At 42.6% G+C, this 23,409-nt stretch overlaps 1 protein-coding gene across 1 annotated transcript in view; it reads left to right on the top strand.

Moving 5' to 3' along the window:
* The window catches only part of LOC140236895 (proteasome adapter and scaffold protein ECM29-like), a 198,364-nt gene that overhangs the window by 151,017 nt on the left and 23,938 nt on the right, over positions 1-23,409 (top strand). The window contains 2 exon segments of the mRNA XM_072316830.1: positions 7,572-7,698; positions 12,537-12,642. Of these exon segments, the coding sequence (XP_072172931.1) occupies positions 7,572-7,698; positions 12,537-12,642 (233 nt within the window).

Here is a 23,409-nt window from a genome sequence, read left to right as displayed (position 1 = left end):
CCCCACCCCGCCTGCTCGCAGCCCTGCGGCTGCAGCGGCATCCAGCCTCGGCCCCGCCTGTTCCCCACCACCCGGCCCTCCCAGGCCGGCGGCGGCGGGGTTCGGGAGCGGTGGTGCGCCAGCTGCGGGTCCGCCCCGGCTGCCCACCACGCGGGCCCCCTCCTCCCTCCGACTCGGCCAGTACCCCAGGGTACATGGCCCTAGGTTGGTAACTGCCCGCGCTCCTAGCAAGCCGGCACCTACCACCACTGGGACCCTCCCCGGCCCGTCCGCTCGGGCGGCGCCGGTTGAGCCTCCCGCTCGGGACTGGCAGCTTTCGGCGGCGTCCTCGACCGGCACCCCACCGGCCGGACAGCCCTTAAGCTCGTCCCTTGGGACTCTGAAGAGGAAGGAGAAGGCTAAGAAAAGGCCTTCCACGGCCCCTTCTGCCTCTCCCTCTTCCAAGAAGTCCAAAACCTCGGGCAAAAAGAAGAAGGCTCCTAAGGCTCAACCTAGTGAAGCTGAACTCTTTGAGGTGTTCAGCCGCTTCGCAGAGAGCCGAGGCTGGTCGCTCCCCGGCCTTCCGGCCGAATCGACCGCTGCTTCTTCAGTGCCCATGGCCCCACCGCCGCCACGCAGGGAGCTCATAGCCGGCACGAGCCGTGCTCCCGCGGCACTAGGGGCTCCGCCTGGGGAGGAAACTTTCCCCTCTCAGGCGGAGAGCCTTCGACTGCATCGCCTGGCCCCGGCCGCTGTCAGTCAGGCTGCGGTAGCTACCTCTACTGGTGGTCTGCTCTTACCGCCCCCTACCCCACGCCCTGCCTCGGGCCTGACGGCCCGTTCCTTGTTGGACGATAGCGCACTGCCAGCGGAGACTTTCTCCCCAGCACTAGCGCCTCCCCCTTTCCCACCCCTCTCTGATCAACTCGGGGTACCTGCCTCAGAGTCTGACCCTTCCTCAGAGTGGGAGTCTATGTCCACCTCCTCGGCGGCGCCCTCCCTGATTGGGACCGAGGCCCCGCCTGGTTTGAAACACCTCAGTGAGGAGGCGGAAGCCTTGCTCCTCCGCTACCTGGAAGAGTTTTATACGGTCCGCCCGGACCCTGCGGAACAACAGCCCCAGGCGTCCCGACTCTTCCGGGGGGGATCGGGTACTCATCCCGGCATTCCACTCACAGCCGACTTCAAGGATGAGTACGGGCGCATCGCCCGTGAACCGTCCCCCAGGGGTGGCCCTCCTGGTTTGAGAAGAGCGTTCACTTTTCAACTGGGCGACATGGCCCGTTTTCTGTCCCCGGAGACGCTATCCCCCGAGCTGCTTGCTCTAGGAGATTACGTTGGGAAGGTCAACCCCCTACGCAGACGCTCCTTTCTTGAGGAAGACAAGAGGTGGACGCATATGTCCATCTTGGCCAGATCCACAATGCGTCTGGCAGCGTACGCGGGTGCTCTGACCAATTTGGCCGTACAAGCAGACGACCTGCGGGTCTCTCCAGAAGACAGGCAGTTGCTCGACGCACTGCTTATGTCTATCTCGGAACAACTGTGGAAACAGTCTACCCGTGCAGCCTTGTACACGACTCGTCGTCGCAGGAACCTGGCTCTAGAAGCACTGGGTTTTTCAGCTAGACAGCGGGTTCAGCTGACCACTGACATGCCCTGCGAGGGCCCCTTTCTGTTCTCAGGTCAGTTTGCCCCTCGGATCAGGGATGAGTTAGCTAGGTGCCAACAGGCCCGTGAATTGGCCACGCAGCTCAGATCCGTCCAACCACGAGCCCCCCGACCCCGCGGGGCCGCTCGCCCCACGGCGGTACCCCCCCCGCGTAACGGTCACCTTGCCTCCCCCTAAGCCGGCCCGCCGCTCCGGCCGCGGGCGCCGCAGTCACAGGGGTAGAGACAGACAGCGAGGATCAACCCGCCCGGCCGCCAAGGGCCGCGGCGGCTTTTGACTCCTTGCCCCGAGCGCTTCAGGCCCCCCCAGCCGGGGTGGGCGGCCGCCTTCAGGCCTTCCAGCCGGCCTGGGCGGCCATTACGGACAACGCCTTCGTGCTCTCCGTTGTAGGCAGTGGCTTCTCCATCGAGCTCGCCACTCCCTTACCCGGAGGCGTCATCCGTCTCTCCCCCCCTGCTTGCCTCCCCTCAGACACAGAGGCATGGCAGCCGAGATCGCCGCCCTCTTAGCGAAGGGGGCAGTGGAACGGATCCGCGACCACCCACAGTTATCCCTTTCCCCTACCTTTCTGGTTCCCAAGCGCTCGGGGAGCTTTCGCCTCATTCTCAACCTCAAGAGAATAAACAGGCACATCTGTACAGAACATTTTCGAATGGAGACATTGGCGTCCATACTCCCTTGCCTCAGACCGGGAGATTGGACAGTGTCCATAGATCTCAAGGATGCTTACCTCCACGTCCCGATAGCACCAGCATCCAGGGACCTGCTGGGTTTCTCCTTCGAGGGGAACGTGTTCCGCTTCCGCGCCCTGCCTTTCGGCCTGAAACCCGCACCACGCCTATTCACCAGGCTCGTCGCGTGTGTAGCAGCCTTCCTCAGGCAACAGGGTCTGAGGATATTTTGCTACCTCGACGATTGGCTGTTAGCAGCCAGCTCCCAGACCCTGCTCTCTCACCAGTTGTCATTTCTGCTGAGAACAGTACAGTCTCTCGGGTTTCTCATAAATTGGGAGAAGTTGGAGCTCGTGCCCACACAACGCCCAACCTTCCTGGGTGCAGTGATAGACATCCCCCGTCAGCTGGCGCGCCCCAGCCCAGCTCGGGTGTCTACGATCATATCCGCCGCCCGCCGTTTCAGACGGCAGCGACGAGTCCCAGCCAGATCCTTCCTTCAGTTCCTAGGATATCTGGCGAGCCTGGTCGATGTGCTGCCGGACTGTCGACTGCACATGCGTCCCCTGCAGATCCATCTGCTCGGTCATTTCCATCCGTCTCGGGACCCCTTGACGAAAATGGTTCCCCTGCCCCCGGCCACCCGCCTGTTATTCAGGCGATGGTGTTGCCCGGAGTTTCTGAGCAGGGGCAGCCCTCTGCAGCCCCCCCATCCCTCGCTCACAGTGACTACCGATGCATCCCACAAGGGTTGGGGCGGTCACTGTCAGGGGCTCCATGCCTATGGGGACTGGTGCCTTTCGGCTACCCTCCCCCACATCAATGTGCTGGAGTTTCAAGCGGTTATCCTGAGCCTCCACCACTTCTTACCTCTACTCCAAAACCAGACTGTGTTGATCCGCACAGACAATGTCACAGTGGCGGCATACATCAACAAGCAGGGCGGCACGCATTCCCCACGCTTGAACGCCCTCGCTGCCACACTGTGGAGATGGTGCAGGCGCAGGGGGATTTTTCCCATGGCCTCGTATATACCGGGCAGGGACAACCTCATTGCGGACTTCCTGTCCCGAGGCCGGGTCCTCCCCTCCGAGTGGAGACTCGACCCGCATATCATGAGCCGACTGGTGAATCAGATGCCACCGCTGGAGGTGGATCTCTTCGCCTCGGAGCTGAATGCTCAGCTACCCAGGTACCGCACGAGAGTGCAGGACCCCGCAGCCTGGCGGCTGGACGCCTTCTCCTTCCAGTGGAAGGGATTCAGAGGCTATGCGTTCCCACCCTTCCCCCTCATTCCCCGCGTCCTGCGCAAGATCAGGCGGGACCAGGCTACCATCCTCCTTGTAGCCCCCTGGTGGCCAAGGAGGTCTTGGTTTCTAGAGCTCACAAACCTACTGGTGGGGAGCCCAAGGCTCCTTCCCGCTCGCCCAGATCTAATAGCGCAGCCGGTGTCGGGAGCTCTACATCCCCGACCGAGCTCACTCCACCTGATTGCCTGGCCCTTATCAGGGAATCCGGTACTCAGGCGGGCTTGTCAGAACGAGTTGCTTCACTCGTTGCCCGCAGCCGGAGAGAATCCACCCGGGAGGCTTACAATTCCCGTTTGGCTGGATACTATTCCTGGTGCCAATCTCACGGGGTGGATCCCCGTTCAGCCCCTTTAAGAGATGTGGCGGACTTTTTGGTTTCCCTCTTTGACAGAGGCTTAACCATCTCTACTATTCGGGGGTATCGCTCCGCCATCGCGGCAGTGCATACTGGCTTCGAGGATGGGTCCACTATATCCACTGCCCCCGCCCTCTCAGGCTTACTTCGCGCCTTTTTCTTGGAACGCCCCCCGACGAGGAGATTGCTCCCTTCCTGGAGCCTTCCCCGTGTGCTAGAGGCGCTTGCCAGGTCGCCTTTCGAGCCCTTAGCCGAAGCCTCCCTTAGGGATTTAACCATCAAAACGGTTTTTCTCTTGGCTATCGCATCTGGGCAGCGCCGTAGTGCGCTGCACGCTTTGTCTACCCTGCAGGGCCACATACGGTGGGAACGGGCTGGTGTAAGGCTAATCCCTAGCCCTTCGTATGTGGCCAAAAATCAGACAGCAGCCTCCAGTCCGGTTGAGATCTTCATCCAACCTCTGGCCGCTCATTCCTCTGTCGCAGAGGACAAAGTCTGGTGTCCGGTACGGGCCCTGAAATATTACTGCGCCCGCACCAAGGACCGACGCTCCGGGGATCAACTCTTTGTAGTGACTAAGGAGCCCTTCTCTGCTGCCTCTAAAGACACCATATCGAAGTGGATTGTGGCCGCTATCAAAGCGGCTGGCCCAGAGGCTCTCTCCCCGGGGGTAGCGCCTTGCGCTCATGACACTCGCGGGATCAGCGCCTCCTGGGCCCTATTCGCAGGAGTGTCGGTTGAGGAGATCCAAAGAGCAGCCTATTGGCGTTCTCCCAATTCTTTCATTTCTTTCTATCTGCGGGACGTTCCCGCTGCTGTGCCCTCCTTCTCTAGGGCAGCCCTTTTGTCAGCGGCGAAGTCCCGTTGATTACACCGCCTTACAGCCAAGCCTCCCTTGTTAGTCCGTGTCGGTCTAGCATACTATAACAGATAGGTGGTCAGATGTACTGATGTAGATCATGAGGATCAGGCGTGATCCTCTTATCTACGAGGTACATCGACCACCTATCTGTGTCCCCCCCTCCTTCCCCTCGCCTCGCGGCGCGACTTGACTGTGTGTCCTGATTGCGGGTGACCTGGTTATGTGGAACTGGAGGAAGAGTCATGGCGGGTGACTGGTTACGTGCGTACGGGCGGACGTGCGTGCGGCCTGGGGGACACGGGCGGTGTAAGGTAGGCTTACTGTGTAAAAGTTTTTTTGTTCGATGTTAGGGCAATTATAGGGATAATAGCATACTATAACAGATAGGTGGTCGATGTACCTCGTAGATAAGAGGATCACGCCTGATCCTCATGATCTGCCCTGGCACAGTACAGCAAGATGATGAAGACGTCTGTATCACTGGAGCTCACCAAAATATTGTCCTTTGAAATCCTATTTGCCTATTAGCTTCTTCATGGATGTCCTTGGAAGTGACTCGGCATATCTGCTTGCAATTGGTTGTTATCATTCCTCAGTTCTACACAACTTCTGCCATGAGAAACATATAACACTTTTCTATAACACAATTTAGTTTGACTCTTGATCATAATGATATAAATACCGTTTGCCCATGTACAAGATATAGATATTGCCTAGTTCCTTTACTCTCTTCCATAAATCATCTAGATGCTTTAAGTGAAGGGTATTATACAAATGAAATACTCTGACAAGATATACAATTTGTCTTGTGCATTATGAACATTTATCTCCAACATGTGTTCATTAATGCTTTGTTTCAAACTTTAGTTTATCTGTAATAATAATATCCTGATGAGTAATGTTATGAAGCTTTCCCCCCCCCCCCCAGCTAAAATACCATAGAATAAAGCATTGATAAATTCATTGTTGGCAAAACATGTTTACCTATTATTCCTATATTATGAGAAATCACTGTACAAATATCATAAGTATGAACATACATAGGGCGGTGAGTTGGCTCAGTCTGTAGCGCGTCTGCCTCCAACCCAAGCAACCCGGGTTCGCGCCTGAGTCTGGACTGAGCAATGTTGTATGTAATCATACCGTCCCCTCTAGCAAGAGGCAAAACATGTCCCTCGGATATGACATAAAATGGAGGTCTCGTGTATGAGCGAGTCACAACTTGTGCACGTAAAAGATCCTGCTTCATTCATTCATTACAAAGAGTAGGGTGTTTAACCTGGTGAAGTGCTCCCACCTCACATCCAACTGGACCCCATGAAAAAGACCAGCTTAGTGTAGCTGAATATAGGGCTATCAAGCCGTCTTCTCAGATGGAAAATGAACAATAACAATAAAGAAAGTTTGTGAATGAAAGTAACACCAAGAAATTAGTGGCAGTAACTTTAAGCATTAATAAATTCACTGTTGGCAAAACATACATATTTGAGTTTAGATATCATTCCTGTATTATGTGAAATCACTTTACAAATATTTTCAATATGAACATTCCAAGAAAGTTTGTTAACGAAAAAAAAACACCCAAAAATTAGCGGCAGTAATTTTCATGATAGAAATGTCATCTGTTAATATTGGATTAGGAAGGTCAGTTTGGGCATAACTGAAAGCCATGTATGGAGTTTTTTTCAAATTAAGCAATATGCATGTGTGTAGAGAAAATTATAAGATACAGTGTATAATCTGTTTTCACATGAATTTCATTTTTAAAACTCTCAATCTGTCAAAGAGATCTATATCAGAAGGTGTTTCTACATACTTTCCTGCGAGGGAAGTTTCCCAGATAGTAGAGACAGAGCAACCATAGATGTTATTCCATAATGATAATGATAATAATAATAATAACAACAACAATAATAATAATAATAATATCAATGATAGCAATAGTAACTGGTTTTATAATGTGCATTTCAGAGATGTTAAGAATGTCAATATGCTTTCCAGGCTATTTTTACCCTGGTCACTGGATACATCATTTTCAACCAGCAATGCAATAATATGATTTTGAAATAAATTTTGCAAATACTAAGAAATATTAATCACCCTCTTCATCAATGTTATACTCTGATGCGATCAGAAAAATGGTATGCATACAGGTCAATGAAAGCACAGACTTGACATTTCCTTGACTCTTTTGTTCCGCTCTCTATCCGTAAATACAATGCGTTGCCATGGTAACAGCATATTTTGAATGAAAATCATGCAAAAAAAGTGTGGATTCAGTTAACTTCCTCAGTCTTAGAGCGTTTGACTTGAAATTTGGCACATGTGACTGTTATAGTATGAAGATGTGTAAACTCCATCTTTCATTGCCATCTTAACAGTATATTTTAAGTAGAAATCATACAAAAATTTTGGTTCAGCAAACTTTTTCAGTTTTTGAGCATTTGGCTTCAAATTTGGCACAAGTGACCACTGTATTGCCTAGATGTGCAAAATTTATCTTTCGTCCTTGTTGATAAATGTGTTGTCATTGTAACAGCATATTTTGCCTGAAAATTATGTGATTTCTTTTTTTTTTTCAATAAAAAGCTTACAAAGTAATTGTTGGTTGAGCTAACTCCCTCAGTGTTAGGTGGGGGTATTAATCACATTGAGTGATGGGTCTAGTTGTGTATTGTTTTAATATTAAAGTGACTGTTTCTGTTTGAAATTCCTCCTACAGAAGACAGGAGATGACAGTAGTGACGATGAAGAAATGGACAGGAGTTATCAAGACCAGAAACTGAAGCTGAAAGAGAGTGCCTTTGCCAATCTTGGCATTGCCTGGCCCAGCAAGCTTGAAACTCAAAGTAGGTTTTTTACCCTTGTACATTTTCCTTTTCACATATTCTATAGTCACAATTTGATTATTGCTCTTGGATATAATGTATTATTACTCGTATCAGACATCTAAGCTGTGGTTTTACAAAATTGTGTACTCCTTGTTTTACGTGCCAGTAGGGAAAAGACAGGTAAATTTCTTATATCCCCCTCTCTTTATGCTTATGGGATTTACTTGTTAACCCTATAAAGCCCAAGCTATTTTGACCCCTTCCAGGCCCAAGGGGGGCACATTGTGCCCCCCATATAACTTCTTTATTATATGATGTATGACCGCCATATTTGGCACATTGATAGAGCAACTCATACTCTACAAGACCCAACACTTGAAATTTCTCAAGGTCATCCACTGAGGGTGCTATTAACCAAAATATAAAGAAATACGTAGGAAATACGCTAAAATCATGTTTTTTCTTTTAATTTTTTTATCCCCAGTATATGTGTTTTTATTTTATATCAATCATTTTCATATTTACCACAAAGGAAAAGCAAGTCAACCTTCACTATTTGTTACTGTTGAAATTTCTCAAGGTCAACATGTGGGGACGCTATTCAATACGATTTGAAGAAATACTGTATATGAAACCTATGATGTACAAATGTATTGCTTGGAATGAGTACATATGTTGGTATCATATTTCATATTTCCAAGATATTGAAATTTTGAGTTTGCAGATTGATAATATAATGAAGAAATGATATTACAGGCAAAGCTTGTGTGAAGATAACACAAAATAAAAGGATAGTCTTTGGAAAATGCTGTATTTTCGATTATTTCTATTATATCTATTGTTTGATGCCTATGTCATATAAAAAATAAAGGAACTAATACGAAGACCATTTCAAGGTAATTCACAACCATTATTACTTCACATTTTGGTCCTTCAGCAAATTACAGCCAAGAAAACCCCCATTTCATCCATAATCATATTGTTATCTGAAATTGGAACAGAAAATCAGGCAAAATCTGACGAACATGGTTGTCGGTTTATGGTTGCCATGGCAACCAGCAATATCAGACATAGCTTAATTATATATCAAAATGTTCGCAATAAGATTTTAGGAAAAGTCACCAAATTTGGTTGAAATCGAGTGAAGGGTCATATTGAAAACTTTCGCCCTAATTCAAGCAGAAAATCCGAGGTAGCAGACGCTGGCGAAAGTGAGTGCGTGTGGGGCGCGTGGCTAGTCGACACGTTAATGGGGGTGGCCTGCAGCACCGTGCGTGGAGGGACATCATGTTCACATACATTGTAATTTCACGCGTAGTGTGTTGTGTGTGTAGGCGACAGAAATCGGGTTAAATCTACAGTTGAAATATAGTCTAGGACCTTATCGTTCCTTTACAACATTATTTCAGTTGATTACCTGTGTACAACACGTGTATATAAGCGCCCGATTGCAGACAGCAGGTGGCAAGCGACTGTTGCAACTACTTACATTATTACCACCTCCGAAGGAAATGCACCAGTCCGACTAGAGCCATCATCGAAAAATGCGTCGATTTTTGACCCGTTTTACGTGTTGCAGTGTTCGCGCGGAAGCACGGTTTCGCAGATGACCGAAAGTTTTCAATATGGCAGGAGTGGCAAACGAAAATATGGTAGGGGGGCACAATGTGCCCCCCCCCCCCCCCCTTGGGCTTTATAGGGTTAAAATAGAGGGGAATATAGCATCAGGGCACTTGAACACTCGGTGATGAAAATTTGCTGTGAACAAGAGTTTCGGGACCAAGGGCAAATTCCCATACGTTAACACGTAAAAATAGAGGACAATTGTTGCACCATGTGTAAGCTTGTGTGTGACTGCATGCGCTGGCTGCTACGTGCACCCCATGCCTGAATTTAGCAACAGAGGGCAAATTCCCATATGTTTACACATACAATGTAAAAACAGAGGATGAGCACTGCAACCATATGAGCTGGCTGTTACGCGAACAGCATACCTGAGTTGTGCATGTGTGCATGCATGGTATGGATGTAGCACAGTCATGTAGAGTTCGAGCTGGCGCCAAGTGGAAATTTGTTTTGGGGAAGTTGTAAAAAAGTTTACATTGTAATGATTTATGTTACTGCTCAAGATGCCTGAAATGGATAATGATAATGATATGGACTGGTTACTTTCGGGGGATACATTTATTGCCCACACTAGAATTGTATTGCCCAAGTCAAAGACGAAAACAATTCTAGTTCAGGCAGTAAATGTCCTATCCCCCAAGGCCAGTCAATATTAAATCAATATAAACCATTGTGTGAATGTTGTACCAAAATATCAATGGTAATATTCCAGCAGGAATGTAACAGGATATGTGTACCATGTTAAGTGCAATGTAATTGGCTATCGGTAGTTTTTATGCCTCCGCCACGAAGTGTCGCCGGAGGCATTATGTTTTCGGGTTGTCCATCCGTCCGTCCCTCCATCCGAAATCAATTTTGTGGACAGTGTAACTAAAAACTGTTTAAGGTACACTGTATCTTAATGAAACTTGACATGTATGTATAAGTGGGCGAAGTTGTGCCTATCAACTTTTGGGTGTACTTGTGCTCAAGGACAAAGGTCAAGGTCAAATGCTCAAAATTTCACTACTTCCCCCATATCTATGCAATGCCTGAGGTACTTTCCTGAAATTTAGTGTATTACTACATGTACTACCAAATGAAGATTCTCTAGAGTTTCAGGTCATGAGGTTTAAGGTCAAAGGTCCAGTGGAAATGTTAGAATATCACTTTTTTTCTCCATATCTCACAAATGGTTCAAGGTATCTTCATGAAACTTAGTATATGGGTGAAAACGTTGAACGATGTACAATTGGCCATTTTCGGGCTTTGCGATATTCAAACCCTTGCAGTCAGTCCGCAGCACGTATGCTAATGAGCCGATCCGGCAAGATTTATTCAGCACTCTCGTTGACGATCTTTGCGTTCGAAAGGTGTCTCGTCGTGCGAGATTTTGCGAGACTTTGATAGGGCTATGGTTTTCACAGTGTAGCGACTTGTACATACATTTGTCATGGCTACAAGTCACGGTAAATTGTTCTCCAGACTTTGATCTTTATTTTGATACTAAATTTGCGTATAACATCGGATCTTATCATGACTATATAATCAGTTGAATTTGCGTAAATTTTACCTGCTTTTCACGGAAGATTTTGTTGTCTAAAGTTCTTTTTTGGTTCCTGACCGGATTAAGAAAATGTTGTTTCTGATTTTGGCTTTTTCGTAAAGAGGAAACTTAGATGCTCATCATATATTGGAGTCAAGGAGTCGCAAGCATGATTTATACTAGTTTTTCCGTTTTGAAATGTCTGTAAAATTCACTCCTAAGCCGGAAGTATGCTCCACAAAAAGTGTATAGTGGCACGAAAGAGCTCTCTCATTGAACAGTGCTTGCATTCAGCGCTTGAACTACTCGCGTGCCAAGAAACCGCAAGTGGCATGAAACCGTTATGTAGCAGCGTAATGACGTAATGCAAGCGCTGAGTGCAGGCGCTGTCCAATGAGAGAGCTTACTCTTGAGATTACACGGTTTCAAGCTGATCAGCACTGACATCGATGTATATCTTACTGGTTCCTAACTGGATTAAGCAACAAATTGTCAAGATATTTACATGGATACAAAGATTAGGAGATGGACTACCAAATAAAGAATTTTCATTGAGACGCAAGGTGAATTTGATATTTTTTTGACGTCTTGAACGTGTACTGAACCAATTACTTTTTTCATCATTTTTCAAACTCAAATTACGCTATGATATTTTTCATTTACAATAATTTGAGTAACATGTGACGATAGTTTACATATTTTCCTTGAATTTGATACCAAATTTGTGAACATAAGGTGTATTTTGTTGCCGAAAGCCCAAGGACAAAATCCCCTTACGCAGCTCATTACGTATGCAAGCCTAGAGCGGGCTTGCATACGAGTTGAATAAATACGAGCGAATTATCGGGTGCTGCGGACTGACTGCTTGTAAAATTGTCGCCTGGGGGTGTTTTTCAAAGTTTTAGGTATTATTTGGTAGGGGAGGGTTGTGCCTTTCAGAAAATATGATATCCTTTGTATTGTTGTTACTGCATTTCCTTTAAAAAATAATTCCTTGAAGCTGAAAACTTGACAAAAATGCATATCTTACAAAAAAAATCCCAGAATCACACATCTTAATTTTTGTTCTAATCCAAGTCTACAGCTTTATTTTTCCTTGTGAGTTAGCCCACACACTTACAATATAACAACAAAATAAAGAAAATGTAAAGAAAATTCCACAAAAATTCTCATTTCTAGCATTATGAAAGAGCACTTGACTAACCGCTTTCAGAAAGCAGGTGGAATAATTGCTACCCTTAACATATGTCAATATCAAGTTGATGGAATATGTAATTTTCATGAAAACTGAATTTTTGTGGAATTCCCTTTAAAAATTTCCCTAAAAATTCGTAACTTTTGCATCAATTGTCCGATTTTCCTCAAACTGTCAGTGATGTGTTCTCCTAATGTTTCTGCTTTCACTCAATCCACATCGATCTTTGGGTTTGGGTTCCCTTTAATGAAAATGGATTATGCTTGAGATAGAAGTCACAAACACACTAAATGTCAAGATGCTCTGTAAACAGAATACTGTGATATTGTATGGTACAGTTCCATGTTAAATGCAAAGTTTTGATTTCTGTTCACAAAGACACTTCTAATAAGTAAATAACCTCTACACTGGCGGAAATATCAATTTCTCTGAAGCAAGCAGGACACCTCCCCCAAATTTGATTTTAAATTTTTCACCCTTTTCCATGCGACTGTGCTTGATATCTTACAGAGAAGGAATGTGTGCACCTCTGCAGAGTCTTGTGTGAGGGGGTTGAGGGCAGTACCTTCAAGATTCAGCTAGCCATCCTGAAATCGCTTCATCTCTTCTTTCAAAGGTAGGTTCTCACTGAGTTTTCAAGCTTTTTAGCTCATCTGAGCCGAAGGCTCAAGTGAGCTACTGCGATCACTCTTTGTACAGCGTGCATCGTGTGTAATTTTTTACATTTTCATCTTCTCCTTGAAAACTCCATGACCAATTTTCACCAAACTTGGCAGGTAGCATCCCTAGAGGGATAGGATCTCAATTGTTCCAATGGGCATCATGCCCACACCTGGGGGCCCCAGGGGGGCCCAAACCCCGAAAACTAAGGAATCTTAAAAAGCCTTCTTCTCTAGAACCAGAAGTGATAGAGCTATTAAGTTAAATATTATGAGTTAGTACATTGATGACAGTAGTTTCAAGTTTGTTTGTGGCGGAATCAGGGGTGCCCCCTTGGGACTTAGGGGAGGGGGTAGGAGAGATCCTAATGGGGGCCTAAATTGTACATTTTCATCTTCTTCTTGAAAACCCAACATTTAATTTTCACAAAACTTGGCAGGTAGTCCCTTGAGGGATAGGATGTCAATTTGTAAAAAAAAAAAAATAAGGAATTAAAAGAAATCATCTTCTCCAGAACTGGATGTGATAGAGCTTAGTTTATACTATGAATCAGTACATTGATGACTGTAATTTCAAGTTTGTTAATGGCGGAATCAGTGGTGTCCATTCTCTCTAGTAAGAGGCAAAACCGTCAGTCCCTCGGTAGGACATTGAATGGAGGTCCCATGCGTGATTTAGTTAGAACTCATTCACATTGAAGATCCTATGTCATTCATTCATCGCAAAGAGCAGTGTGGTCTACTAGCCTACCCAGACATCAAGAAGAACAAGCGAATGATGCCGACCCCTCATAGTTTGCTCCAAGAGGCTAGTAATAGTCAGCAAATGGAATCAATCTGGCACATTGTGCCATACAAGAAGAACAAAGCTGTAGCTTGTTGACACTGTGTCACTATTCCCATGGGAACAGAGCACATGAAGGAGTCTTGCCTGTTGTCTTCTTTTTGCTTGGCCCTGAAAGAATGCGCATACTTATTATGGAGCATTCTTTTCCTCAAAGATCTCGAGTCTATCACATTTCTTTCGTTGACATTATTGCCAAGTGTTCTCTTTGCAGATTAGAAAAGGAAGCGCAAAGGAAGCGCAAAATTACATCATAGTGTACCATGATATGTTCAGTGCTGTAGTTGCTACAACCAATAGAGTATTCTGCCGATCTCTTCATATCTGTTTCATCAGTGTGTAGAACAGAGAGTAAATTAATGGAAGGATGGTGAAAGGAGCTGAATTTGAGATGTCAGTCAATTGGGTAGGTTTCCTGTACACTCAATGTAACATGGTACCATCCTGCTTCATTGTGATCAGGCTGTCCAAGAAAGAAAACGCACTTTAAAGGTGCATAGTCCCGGTAGTGTAGAGGGTGCTGTTGATGATACTGCCGATCACCGTTAGCATTGATACAAAGATTACTGAAGTTGAGCTGTCATCAAGAGTAAAGTGCATAGATGTTGCTAAGTAACGTTGCCTTCGTTGTCTTCTCTGCGCATCGCGCAGTCTGTAGTAATGCCAGGGTGCGTACATATGTGCTTCTTATTATGACATCACAAAAGAAGTTTGCTAAAGCTGTTATCCCCCTCAACCGAATCATAAGCCGAACTATGATCGGACCACTGGCTATAGTGAATCGGACTTCTTCGGACTCGGGGAAGTGGGCCACAGCGTAAGCGCCAAAGAAGAGTCGATAGCGGAGGTCTCTATAGGAAACTTGCGCTGTGCGCGTGTACGCATTTGACTAAAACACCGGGACCATGCACCTTTAATCATTGTCAAGCTCCATCGTGAGCATGGTAGTTGGGTGTGGACAGTTGAAATGTTTAAGAAAATCATTGGTTTTGCTATTAGCCTGCTTCGATATGGAGTCACTTTTCATGAGTGTGCTTGTCAAAGGCACATGTGATGTCATTCTGGAGTGTTTTAACAGCAATCCCACTCTTTGTGCAAGAACTAGCTTAAAATGAGACCTTATCCATGACTTCCTACTGGTACAATTGTAAGTCTCAATTCCACTTTTTGCCAAGTGGAAAACACTGTCTACCAGCAGACAGAAGGTCCTGCTTTGCCCCACCCCCCCCCCCCCATTTAATTGACGAGAATGCTCTTCTGTCAGCAACACTCAGCCCCAAGATCTAGCTTAGGTATGTGAATGATACATGTATATTTTTGTGGTGTGGCGGTATGGAGCTAGGAGAATTGATGAAATTTTTCAACACATTAACTGTTAACATTCAGCTATCAAGTTCATGATTGAGCTTGAAAACAAAAATCAGAGGGCTCTTCCTTTCTTGGACACTGTGATCACAAAGAGGCAGATGGTACCCTGCCACACCACGTATACAGGAAATTTTCTTCACAGATCGATACCTACTTATCTTCAGATCCAGATCATCTTCAGATTTCAAAGAAACCATTGCACAAAGAACACAAGGAAATAGAAAAGGGAGTATTTGAAAGAACTACAGTCAACCTCGCCTAAGTCGACCTTGCACAAGTCGAAAACTCTGCCAAGTCGAAGCTCCAGAAAAGTCCCGATTTTCTCTTTACTTATTTCTTTAAAATAATCTTTCATAAGACGGAGTTCACAAGTCGAATTTCACCTATGTCGAAGATAATTTCGAGTCCAGATTTGTGTAAATACATATTATTTCCCTCACACAAGTCGGAAGTTTTTTTTCCCCGTACGTCATTCAAACATGGAAGTGAGCATTCTTTCATTCTTTAATAAACAAACGAAGGAAAAAACACACTACTTTTGGAATAAAATACTCCCAAGGGTCGAATACAAGTTAATCCTAATATCCCTTGTATCCTTGATGTCCAGCTGAGAAGAACATAAATCACATGTACCAGGTTAGAGGCGAGCCATGTGCGGGCGGCACAGCAGGGTTTTGGGGAAAAAGGGAAGAAGAAAAAATCCTCACAATCCGGTACAAGCCACCTATCTCACTGAGTGGCGAATGTTTGACCATTATTCAAGTGATAGATCATCCGCTATCTTGTCTGTCTCCGTTTGTCGCTGTTCCGGAACCGTTATGCGAGTTACAGGTAATTTTATATCTCAAAGATGCGTATTTTTATGTCCCTATACTTTATAAAGTCCAGGAGACTTTTATGTATGAGAGGTAGGCGGCGTGGCATGGAGGACAGTATGAATAGGGCTTTCCCCCTATTCAAGTGTCACCCAGTGAGGTTAGCACTTGGATGAGAGACCTCACTTTCACACCAAGACAAGCGTCCTCAAGCAAGGTGTGTAGTTGGGTGGGAGACCCCGCTCTCGCGCCACGCCGCGCAACATCCACGCAACCCGATCCCTTTGGCAAGCCAATTATTAGATGAGATTTGTGGCTAGCCAATTGTAGGTATCACTAATGCGCAGAAAATTTCTGCGCATGCTGAAGAGCTCTGTCACAGATGCACTGTGGGATTCCTCAGTGCCCTTGTTTGCTTCCGGTTGTCTCACACGAGTTGCAGTTCCAAAACGATTCAATGGAGTTATTTGTCTGCTTTTCTGTTGTACACCTTTTTTCTTGGCTATAATTCAGCTTAAAAGAGTTGAAAGTTTCCTTGTTTTACAGATGTGCGATCACCATAGTCATGGTTCACTATTGCCAGGCTTCAATGTGCTGGTCACATGATGGAAAGCAAAGAAATCTTCAACAAAAAATACCTCTGGATAAAGACAGAGCGTGATCTGAGTGCATGTGCAGCCAAAACCTGGGCTAGCTTGACCCGTGAGCTATCCCATAATTCATCTAAATCGCTACTCTGTGCACGGCACCTAGGTATTGGGGATACCAAGTATTATACCTCACTTGTTCGAGCAAAATCTTTCTTTGAAGACAGTCCGCCTGATTGCCATCGCTTCGGGTCATAGAGTCAGTTCTATGAGTGCATTGTGTTTTGACCAGGGACATATTCATTGGGAACCTTCATGGGTAAGACTGATTCCTAGACCAGGTTTCTTCCAAAAATTTCTTATCTGTGCCAGTCAGCACGGGATATTAAAGAGATAAAGAAAAGGTAAGATATTCCTAGTAGTATATTAGGATCATCCACAGGGATATGTCTTATATATGAGAGGAATATCTTACCTTTTGAGCTTCCCTCCTTCCCCCCCCCCCCCCTTTTTTTTTTTTTTTTTGGTGGTGGTTGGTTTACCTTTTTCGTTTCTTCCAGTTGTGGGAGGAAGTGTTTGAGTTGATGGGGCTCAGGTCAGGGGGCATGCTAGCCTTTCTCGCAGTCCTTTCTTTATTTTGGGGTCAATTTGAGTTGTCTCCCACCTACGAATCTTTTCATTTTCGGGCTAATGGGTGGCTGCATCGGAGGATACAGCACGGGTTAAGAGGTAAACAAAAGGTAAGATATTCCTCTCATATATGAGTTATATTCCTACAGATAATCATAATATGGTCAAATTTTACATGGGTAAGTTCAATCAATTTTTTTCATATTGATGTCATCATAACATTGAATAATAACAATTTCCATAGACAATTTAACAAGCTATAACATAACAAACTTTAGGTACAAATTGGTGAATGATAAGAGAGGTACATTGTATGCTTGAATTTATTTGAAATATGATGACATCATTATGAAATTTCATAAATTTCATTTCATGCAGAAATTTGATAGCTTTAAATCATTTTGCCAGCCTTGAAGTCCCATTGGCTGATATCTACCACTCGTCAGCTTTCAGAATATGTCAAAAAAAAAAAAATGTAGGGGTCATCGTCCATCCTAACAAGCTACATTGTATGATGGATTTAAAATCCATATGCATTTTTTCCGCACATTTGCAACGTTTATCGCCATTGACACAGGCACAAAATTTCAATTTTGATAGGCCCATAAGATGTCATATCAAGTTGGATAGACTTGAAATTTGGCAAAAATATGCTTTATGAATTTAGAAATCAATACTCCATGCAAGAAACAAGTTATTTTTGCCTTTTTTGCTTTATGGATGCTCAAATACGCACAATGACACGCACACACACACACACACACACAAAATGCTGAAATGTTGCATAATAATTCCTAGCTTGATTGGAGCATTTGGAAAATTGGACACACATTAGGGCAATTTTCTATATAAACAATATAGATCACTACATGAAATATGCATCTGCAAAACTGTAGTGCTTTCAGATCCTATGGCTGTTGCACAGTACTCTGCCCTGTCTGAAAACTCATGTGGAATAAGCATATTGACAATATAATGGACAAATATAAAAAGAAATAAATAAAGATGTGTCTAATGGTCAGTAGCAGCTGGGGTTTGGACAACAAAGCATTGCTCCTACTGTGTAAAGCACTCATAAGACCATTCCTACATTATGGATGCGAGGCTTTCAATTCAACCACCACCGAGTAAGGCAAAAATTGGACAGCATATAATACGAATGTTTGACAATATGTGGATTTGGATTTATTTATTCAATACTCCATAAAAACCATACAAACAAACAGAGAAAATACACAGCATATAAGTACAGATACATTACATTCAAATTCATGTCGTCAAATTTGTATAAAGTAATTGATATGACTGCAACGGATACAAAATCAACATAAGAAATCATGAAGCATTAGGAACTTGACAGGAAGGCGGTGCCTTATATGAAGCCAAGTCCTTTAACATGTACCAAACAAATATATAAATTACAAAGTTACAGACAGCTAAAAAAAACAAAAACAACATAGACACACAAACACGTTAAACAAAAGTATATATATGGTATTATAAAGAATATTTTCTATGATACATTTATTCTAAAGATTGTCTGTCACTCAAATACTGCTTAAGATGGGTTTTAAAAATCGTAAAAGTCTGACTTGACTTTATTTCCTCTGGTAACTCATTCCATATTTTCGGTCCATTATAAAATATTGACTTTTGATAAGAGCTTAATCTTACAAGTGGCAAGTGATAATTAAAAAAGTTTCTTGTTACACATGTATGCACCTGGCTATTGAGCTTAAAGTAATTAGTTGATACTCCAGGAAGCATATTATGAAAACATGAAAACATAAATACTGCACTTTGATATATATACATATTATAGATATTAAGAATTTTCAAACGATCAAATATTGGCATTGTATGAGCACGGTAATCGCTATGAGATACAATTCTGATTGCTTTCTTTTGTAATTTTAAAAGCCTCGACATATTTTGTTCACTACAGTTTGCCCAGATTTGTATATAATAATTCAAATAAGGCAAAATTAAAGAATTATACAATAATAACAGAACTTCTTTTGGATACGAATGAAATCTATACAATAAACCGATATTTTTTGAAAGTTTGGTACAGACAACATCAGTGTGTTGGTTCCAAGACAACTTTTCATCAATTATTACACCCAAAAACTTAACATATGGAACACGTTTAATAAAAACATTGTTGATTTTAATATAAACAAAATCATCATGTACTTTTTTGTTCGAAAACAACATAAAATTTGTCTTATTTATATTAAGAACAAGCTTATTTATATCTAACCAATAAACCAACTTTTTTAATTCACTTGCAAATTGTTCCTGTAATATTTGTATATCAGAATTGGACATGAACACACTGGTGTCATCTGCATATAAAAAAAAATTTAAACAATCAGATACATTGCATATAACATTAATATACAGAATGAATAATAAAGGGCCTAATATAGACCCCTGTGGAACACCACACTTAATTGTCTTTTGATTAGAGGTATGACCATTAATTGATACAAATTTTGTACATATTGTTTACGATTTTCCAAATAACTTTGAAACCATTTATATACAACACTTCTCATACCATAACAATGAAGTTTATCTAAAAGAATATGATGATCAAGAGAATCAAAAGCCTTACTAAGATCTAAAAATAATCCAATCGTTATTTGGTCTTTTTCTAATGCATTCAAAATTTTGTAAAGAAAGTCAACTAATGCACAAGATACACAATACTTTGGCCTAAACCCAATTTGATTATCAGTTATAATATTACACTTTTCTAAAAACTCGATTAAAGACACATCTTTCAAGGACTTTTGAAAATAAACGAAGAATAAATATAGGGCGATAATTTGATATATCCTCCTTAGATTCATTTTTATAAATGGGTATAACTTTTGCAATTTTTAAATCATTAGGAACTTCACCAGTTGACATAGATGAATTACAAATTTCACACAAAGGAATACAAAGAATATGAATAACTTTTTCAATAGGCAGAATACCAATTTCATCATGCCCAGGACTTTTACCATTTTGAATATTACTAACAATCCAAATTATTTCATCAGAACACGGCTCAAAGAAAATACTACTTGCATTTCTTTTGATATTACTCATATAATTACCAATTTGTTTACAAGATGAGGCAAGTTTTTGGCCCAATATCAATAAAAAACTGATTAAAAGCAGAACATATATCATCTTGCCCAGTTACAGTTTTACTGTTGCACTTTAATACATTAGGGAGGGCATTTGACTTCTTTCTTGTACCAAGCATATCATTAACTATATTCCACACTTTTTTCATACTATCTGTAGCTGATTCAAATTTGTTTCTAAAATACAAAATCTTACCCTTCTTTATTTCTTTTGATACCATATTTCTATATTGCTTATACCTAAAACATCTGTACTCAGTTGGGTTTTTAACATACTTCCTGTACAATAAACATTTTTTATTACAAAGTTTACGTAGTGATGTGTTAAACCACGGCTTTTACAGTTTTACTATTGCAGTTTTTTACTATTACTGTTTTACTATTGCACTTTAATACATTAGGGAGGGCATTTGACTTCTTTCTTGTACCAAGCATATCATTAACTATATTCCACACTTTTTTCATACTACCTGTAGCTGATTCAAATTTGTTTCTAAAATACAAAATCTTAGCCTTTTTTATTTCTTTTGATACCATATTTCTATATTGCTTATAACTAAAACATCTGTACTCAATTGGATTTTTAACATACTTCCTGTACAATAAACATCTTTTATTACAAAGTTTACGTAGTGATGTGTTAAACCACGGCTTATGCATATACTTTTTCTTATTTGTTACACGCTTGACAGGAAAGCAATCATAATATATTTTGGTAAACTTTTCAATAAACTCATTATAAGCATCATTTGAGTTATCATGTGTAATATTCCAACACGTGCTGCTAACTGCTTGAACAAACTTCTAACAATTCATAGAGTTGATATCACAAGTAAAAAAAATATTTGACTCACTATTATTTTTTAATAAGATGTTGCTCATAGAAAAAACAGGAAAATGATCACTAACATCTGCTAAGGGTACACCTGCAAGTTCTTGATCGAGAACGTTGGTAAAGATGTTGTCAAGTAATGTTGCTGACTGGGGTGTAACACGTGTTACATATCCCATATGTACTGGAGTACATCGAATTTGGAGAAATACAGTGAAACCCCGTTATAACGAGTTCGGTTATAACGAGGAACCGCTTATAACGAGGTGATCGCGTCGGTCCCGTTTTCCTTTGCGTGTAAACCTATGGCAGAACGAATCGGTTATAACGAGTTCGGTTATAACGAGATTCCGGTTATAACGAGGACTTTTTCGGCGCATCATGATAAAGAAAAACATAAGAAATTTGATCGGATATAACGAGGTACCATTTGTTGACTTGCCGCTTTTCAAACACGAGACAAATAAAACATTGAAAATCGAATTCACGCTATCCATGTCTTTTTCACGTTTTGCAGAGAACGGTTCCATGTTTTCTTCTAAACCACGCAAAAAAAAAAACACATTAATACCATTCGATGTTCCTACTAAATTATTAAACATAATCACTCGAGTTTCTTTTTCGCGAGATCACACGCGTGCGTAATATAGGTCAGACCACAGCGCAACAAGGGAAAAAAGATAACGCACTCAAAAACTTTTCATGTAGCGACACTCGTGGCAAATATGGAAATTGTGATGCGTGTTCAACTCAACATTATATCCTTTCCATTTGTAGTCCCGACTTCAGTTCTTTTGCTTGTTAGCAAATACGAGTGTATGATTATAGCCGAAATAATTAATGAAATCGCGATCTCGCCTGGTGACAGTAGCGTAAAAATAGTTGAATAACGCAATCCTGTCGCAATTTCTTTAAGAACGGATGGATACAATGCGAAGGGATTTTCGGCAGATGATGAAGAACGCATCTTTAATCCTTTCGGGCGCAACGATAATACATTGTATGAGATTACAGCCGAAATGATTCATGAAATCATCGCATTCCCGCTGGGCACCAACAGTGTAAAATAACCTCGCAAGTTACGGTAAACGACGCACGAATGTTACTCTGAAATCATCGCGATCTCGCCGGATGACAGTAGCGTAAAAATATAGTTGAATAAAGCATGTTTAGCTACTTAATCGGTGTTCAGAAGAAGAAACAAACGTATTTAACAATTTGAATAGATCTGGGTTTGTTCATTATCACAATTTTAACAACGCATTTCCCAATTAAGATTAAACAATCTTTCTTTCAAAATGGTCTACGAGTAACAGATTTGCGTAAAAAGGATCACAACCTTCTAAATTCAATCCTGTCGCTTATTTTTCGAGCACGGATGTACAAAACGCGAAGAGATTTTCGGAAGAAAATGAACAACGCATCTTTAATCCCTTCCGATGCAACGAACATACATTATATAAGATTACCGCCGAAATGATTCATGAAATCATCGCATTCCCGCTGGGCACCAACAGCGTAAAAATACCCCGCAAGTTACGCTAAACGACGCACGAATGTTACTCTGAAATCATCGCGATCTCGCCGGTTGACAGTAGCGTAAAAATAGTTGAATAACGCATGTTAAGCTACTTAGTCGTTGTTCAGAAAAAGAAACAAACGGGATCTGGGTTTGTTCATTATCACAATTCTAACAACGCATTTCACAATGAAGATTTTCTTTCTTTCAGAATGGTTTATGAGGAACAGATCTGCGTAAAAAGGATCACAACCTTCTAAATTCAATCCTGTCGCTTATTTTTTAAGAACGGATGTACAAAACGCTAAGAGATTTTCGGAAGAAAATAAACAACGCATTTTAATCCTTTCGGGCGCGACGATCATACATTGTATTAATACAGCCGAAATGATTCATGAAATTATCGCATTCCCGCTTGACACCAACAGCGTAAAAATACCTCACAAGTTACGGTAAACGACGCATTTTATACAATGTGATTTTAATATAATATAGGCCTATACTTCTCAAGAACATAACGTGCACTATTATGCGAAGAGATTTTCGGAAGAAAAATAAAGAATTAACCTATTTCAACCCCGACTTTTTCGCCTAATTCACAAATAATTTCCCTTTATTCTCTCGATAATAATGATCCATAATTGTGTAATAACAACGCAAAGGATGTCATTGTTGGGTATATTATGACGTCGTGCTTATGTTTTTCTTTGTTTTTGATGCGTACGGTTATAACGAGGTACCGGTTATAACGAGGTAATATCGCCGGTCCCACGGACCTCGTTATAACGGGGTTTCACTGTACCACCCAAAATCAGATCACTTTTTAGCCAAAACTTCAGAGTGAACATCATCCATATCCCAAACCACCAAACCAAAAACAGCCCACAAGTTTGTGGGCAGTACATATCCCCAGTTGGCGAGAAGAGGTATCATTTTGACATACGCACCCTGTATATTTCTAATGAGAATATTAAACAAAAAAAAAA

Source organism: Diadema setosum, chromosome 13, assembly GCF_964275005.1.
Source record: "Diadema setosum chromosome 13, eeDiaSeto1, whole genome shotgun sequence".
Taxonomy (NCBI): Eukaryota; Metazoa; Echinodermata; class Echinoidea; order Diadematoida; family Diadematidae; genus Diadema; species Diadema setosum.
This window is presented reverse-complemented; position numbering and strand designations above follow the sequence as displayed.